This window comes from Trichechus manatus, unplaced genomic scaffold, assembly GCF_000243295.1.
Source record: "Trichechus manatus latirostris isolate Lorelei unplaced genomic scaffold, TriManLat1.0 scaffold00244, whole genome shotgun sequence".
NCBI classification, from domain to species: Eukaryota; Metazoa; Chordata; class Mammalia; order Sirenia; family Trichechidae; genus Trichechus; species Trichechus manatus.
The window spans coordinates 100,799-106,064 of record NW_004444180.1 but is presented as its reverse complement, the minus strand read 5'-3'; the positions used below and the strand labels follow the sequence as shown (position 1 = coordinate 106,064).

At 59.9% G+C, this 5,266-nt stretch overlaps 2 protein-coding genes across 2 annotated transcripts in view; one reads left to right on the top strand and one right to left on the bottom strand.

Annotated features, from left to right (window-relative positions):
* Window positions 1-413, bottom strand: part of RIC8A (RIC8 guanine nucleotide exchange factor A) — a 10,053-nt gene extending 9,640 nt beyond the window's left edge. Inside the window, exon 1 of the mRNA XM_004389396.2 lies at window positions 142-413. Coding sequence (XP_004389453.1) covers window positions 142-239 — 98 coding nt within the window. The 5' untranslated portion in view covers window positions 240-413. The remainder of the gene's footprint in view (window positions 1-141) is intronic.
* Window positions 414-2,203: 1,790 nt separating this feature from the next.
* BET1L (Bet1 golgi vesicular membrane trafficking protein like) overlaps window positions 2,204-5,266 on the top strand; it is a 4,069-nt gene continuing 1,006 nt past the window's right edge. Inside the window, exons 1-3 of the mRNA XM_004389362.2 lie at window positions 2,204-2,222; window positions 4,540-4,631; window positions 4,864-4,920. Coding sequence (XP_004389419.1) covers window positions 2,204-2,222; window positions 4,540-4,631; window positions 4,864-4,920 — 168 coding nt within the window. The remainder of the gene's footprint in view (window positions 2,223-4,539; window positions 4,632-4,863; window positions 4,921-5,266) is intronic.

Genomic DNA, 5,266 nt, shown 5'->3' with positions numbered 1-5,266 from the left:
GCGGCTGGGCGGCCGTGACTGCCTCCGCTAAGCGGACGGCGGGGCCTACGCGCCCCCACCCACCGACGCGCCCCTACAGCCGGTCCCGCGGACTCAGCCCCGCCGCGCGCGACCAGCCCACCCCCGTGCCGGGCCCGTCACCGGCTCGCGCTCACCTCCCGGTTGTATGTCCGCAGGGCGTCCATTATCGCGTCCTCCTCCCCCGTCTCCACGGCATTCGCAACCGCCCGGGGATCCATGGCGTCCCTGGGACCGGCACTGGGAGGCTCCGGTCGGTGGGCGGGAGGTCCTCGATTCCCTGTGCCGGCCAAGTCCGGCCCGAGTCCGCCGGCCCCGCCCTGCCTCCGGAGCCCCACGTCCGGCGCGCGGGAGAGGCCAGGACCGAAAGTGCGCGCGCCCTGGGGCGGGGCCTGGGCTGCGTGCGGGGTAGGCCGGAACCCGGCGTGCGCGGCGCCGCGGGGAAGGCCGGGACAGCGCATGCGCGATGCCGCGGAACGCGGCTCGAGGGGTACCAGTCCGTCTTGAAGGCCTTGACGCCGGGTAGGCGGGGCTTCAAGCCCGGGCTTGGTTATCCGCTGACCTCAGAGTCCGAGTCGCGCTGGGCCGAACCATGACCCGTCTCCTGCCTGCTCCTTGGGCCAGAATTTCCAACCGGAGAGGGCCTCGTCCTGCCACCCCAACGTGCACATACTAAACGCCCTTCTTGATCCACCGAACGAACGGGAGGGGGACAACTGAGATGGAACTTTGTATTCTGGGGACACTTGGTTTGTTCAGCAGGAGTTCGTTGAGCTCCTACTTCATGCAAGGTGCTGGGGTCCCTGCCTTCCCGAAGCTCGTGTTCTAGAGCGGAAGACAGACCAGGAAAACAAATGACTGTGGGCGGCCGTAAGCGCCGTGATTTAAAAAGCAGCAAAGGATGCTGTGATATCAAGTGCCTGGTGGGTTGCAAAAAGGCTCTGAGGAAGTGACACTCTTGCTGAGTCGGATGACAAGAACAGGCGCCCGGGAAAGATCTGAGAAAGGTCGTTCCAGGCAGAAGGAACAGCAGGTCCAAGAGTGGGAATGACTGTGGTGGGATGGGGCAACGAAAGTACTGTTGGAACTGAGTGGAGGGGGAGTTGGGGAGAGGTCAGGGATGAAGAGAGAAGCCTGCCCATGTGCCGCGGCTTCCGCCATGTGTAACCCAGACATGCTGTCCAGCCCGAACGCAGTTTTCTCTTTTGCAAAGCAGGAATAATAAAAGTGCCCATTTCAATGGGTTATTATGAGGATTAAATGCATCCAAGTGCAAAGCACTCAACACAGTGTGTGGCACACAGAAAATGGTCCCTAACGGTGGGTAACATAAATACGGCTCTTCCACCCATCTATTCTTTTAACAAACTTCTGTTGAGCATCTACTTTGTGCCCGGCCCTTTGTTAGTGACAGACTTCAAAGTCGATAAATCCTGGTTCCTACTGTCCCCACCCATCCCCAATATCCCCATTCCTCGCTTTATTTATTTTTTTCCCCCACAATTCTTCATACCTACACATTATTTAACAAACACTTGCACAGCGCCTACTCGTTCCAGGCACTCACTGTTCTAAGCATTAATGTCAGCTCTATAGATAAGGGAACTGGTGTGCAAAGGTTAACGTGCCCCAGCCACACCATGGCGTTGCTGTCCCGAACACGCCGCACCTTTGGCTTGTTTTCGTGGCTTGTCTCCAGCACTAGGACCTTCGGCGCCCTGCACAGAGCGGAGCGCAGGCAAGCGGGACTCCTCCCGCACTTAGCCTATAAAAGGCGCCCCGTGAGTATTTACTGGCGCTAACGTTACTGTCTGATGCACCTCTAGTTCGAATAACTGAGAGAAAAAGTCTTTCGGAGACCATGACTTTGGCATTAAACACATAAACCAAACAAACGGTCCCAAGAACAAAATGCCCCGCCTCCCCCCTGTTTCACATGCACTGAAATTAACTTCAAGTCACTTCCGCCTCTATTGCGCAGCCGGAAGCCGAGCGAGCCCAAGGCGAAAGGGGCGGGGTTGTAGCCGGACGGGGCGGGGCCAACGCCCAGGGGCGGGGCGGGCCAGCGCCGGGAGGGGCGGGGCCGGAAGCCTTTTCCCGTGACCCAGTGCCACGTCCGTGGAGGCGGCGGCGGGGGCGGCTGTGGCTGAATTGGGGACCGAGGTCCGGGCTGGAACAGGGCGCGATGGCGGACTGGGCTAGAGGTGAGCGCCGGGAAGCAGGGTCGGTGGGAACAGAGGGCAGGGCCAGAACTGGGGTGAAACCGCGGGAACGACCCCGCCACGGCGGGCAGAGCCGGGGTTTCCGGGTCCTTCCCGGGCCGGAGCGGGGCCGGACTCGGCGGGCCCTGAGGGTCCTGCCGCTCTGTCCGGGACGCAGAGCGTTCCCACTCCCTCCGCTCCCCAGGAGACCCTCCTGTGGCGGTCAGGTCAGCTGGGACCTGGATGGGGCCTCAAATGGGCCACCGGGCGACTGTCTCCAAGGCCGGTTTGGGCGACAACCCGTGAGTCTCAGGAGTCGAGCCTGGGCGCGGTAGGAGGGTCCAGACAGGCCGTGTGCTGATTTGGGCACTGGGGCCCCTTTCACCTCTGGAGCGTCCGTGTTCTCATCTGTAAAGTCGGGTTCTGATTTCTGTCCCACTGGGCTGCCCTGAGGAGTAAAGGGGTAGTGACCATGAAGGACGCCTGGCACAATTGGTTTCCCTTCCCCAGGTGTAAAAACGGTGTGGTGGGCGTCTGATCTCTAACTTCACAAGGGGGAAGGAGAGTCATTATCAGCATCAACAGCCCAAGGCTGTGAGGCGGAGGTCAGACGTGCCTCCACCCGTCGACCTTTTTACGGATTCTAACACCAACCATCCCTCCCACAGCACTCTCTACTCCTCTGCTGGGTTGGATAGTTGGTTGCAGTGACCACGCAGGACTCTTAGACCATACTCACAGTTATGGGGTTTATTAGGGAAGTAACAGTTTACAATTCAGGATCAGGAACGCTCAGGATACAGTTAAATCAAGACAGCCTCTTTTCTGCCACAGTCAGGCCTCTCTCTGGGCCCCCACCCCCCGACCCCGGCCTCTGCCTTGCTCATGCAAGTATTACAAAGCTCTTTTAGCTCTGCCAGTAAATACACGGAGGCACCTCACTCTGCCAGGAAGCCTCCTGCCCGAAGGAGCTTAGCTCTCTTGCTCTGTGGGTGGGCAAGCCCACCTGGCTGTCTCCTGCTGGGCTGGTCTCCTGGTTCTGCTGCCTCTGCTGCCACTGTTTCTCCCTGTCTCCAGTGTTACAGCTCTCTCTCTCTCTCTCCTGGGTCCAGGAGGTTCCCAGCACAGGGATCCTTGGTCCAAAGGACATGCTCTACTCCTAGCTCTTTCTTGGTGGTAGTGAGCCCCCCCCCCCCCACAGACATACACTTGCTCTGGAATTGACTGCTCGTTTAAGCCTAGTGGAATGGCAAATCTGACCAGTTCCCTCATTAGGGTTCCATACAGCTTGTTTGCATGGTCACACCCCCCACAGGCTTCCGTGCACCTTATTTACATTATTAGCAAGCTGTCCAACCCACTTGGTGAGCCAAGGCGCCTCATTTGCAGAGTTACAAAGACTATAACTAGAAGGGCCACACGAAGCAATTCATTGTACCACACCAAGGTTCTGTACACGTCGTTCCTGGGGCGTTGAGTTCCTCTTCAGTGGGTCATACGGACATTGTTGACCCAGATGCGTGGGGTGTGTGTGTGGGGGTGGGGGGTGATTCTTATCCACCTGGTGTGATGCAAATCCTGTGTCTCCTGGCCTAGCCCCAAAGTGGAGAGTGGAGAATGGTTTTGCCTGGTCACAGCCAGTCACCATGTGGGGCAGACCCAACCCTGCGCTTGGGGTCAGGCAGCCCGGCTCCTGACCATTCCCATGTGTGAAAGACTACCCAATTTCCCTACACCCCCTGGGGGTCCTCCCAGGCCTCTCTTGAGGATTGTCTGGTGTACACAGGCAGTGAAGGACGCAGAGGCAGGTTTTGTGTCTTCCAGTGTGTGAAAGACTGCCCAATTTCCCTGTACCCCCCGGGGTCCTCCCAGGTCGCTCTCGAGGATTGTCTGGTGTACACGGGCAGTGAGGGACACAGAGGCAGGTGTTGTGTCGTCCTAGCACCCCTGGGCTTGGTCCAGGTCCCGGCAGAGTAAGGTCAGAAAGTGCTGGTTGGACAAGCCTGTCGGGGGGCACACTTCGGGGCATCCCGTGCATCCCACCCAGGCGTGTATGTGGGGCATGTTCTCTCACGTTGTCGCGCAGACTGTCCCATGTGCGAGGCCCACAGGCCCCACACTGGAACCTAGACTACGATGCACCTGCCCAGTAGGTTAGGACCCACGTCTGCCCAGCAGGTCACAGATGGAGGGGACTTCGGCCCACTGAAATGTCTGCCTGGGCGCAGTGGGACAAGTGAGGGCGCAGAGAGCCAGCTCCCCAACTTCCAGGGTTCAGCCAGCACCACTGGTGGTATAGCTCCTCCCTCTCTCTCTGCAGCTCAGAGCCCCGGGGCCGTGGACGAGATTCTGGACCAGGAGAACAAGCGGATGGCAGACCATCTGGCCTCCAAGGTCACCCGGCTCAAGTCGGTCTGTGCAGTTGGGAGTGGGACCTGAGGGAGGGCAGCCGGCTGGGGGCGTTCCAGACAGTGTACCCGCCTCCTCGCCCCATCCATGCTCACCTGCCATACAGGTCCTGGGTGGCACCTGACCTTGCCAGTGGTACCCGTGTCCAGCAGGTTTGCTGGCAAGGTCTGGAGGGTAGGGACTTCCCAGTGTATGTGGCCCTGGCCTGAGCCTGTCCTCTCTGTGCCCTGAACAGCTGGCCCTGGACATCGACAGGGACGCAGAGGACCAGAACCGCTACCTGGACAGTATGGTAGGGGCCTACAGCCTCCCCCAGCTCAGCTCTGCCCCCTGCCCCCACCCGCCCCCATGGTCTTCTCTGATCCCCACATCCCTGTCCCTGCCCTGTACCCCTGTCCCTCCCCGTACCCCCCTCATGCCCACACCCCTTGTCCTTGTTCTGCACCCCTCCGTACCCCCCTCATGCCCACACCCCTTGTCTATGTCCTGCACCTACCATACCCTCCTCATGCCTGTACCCCTTGTCCCTGCCCCATACCCCCATCCCTCCCCATACCCTCCTCATGCCCACACCTTCTCCCTGTCCTGCACCCCCATCCTTCCCCATACCCGCGTCATGCCCACACCCCTTGTCCCTG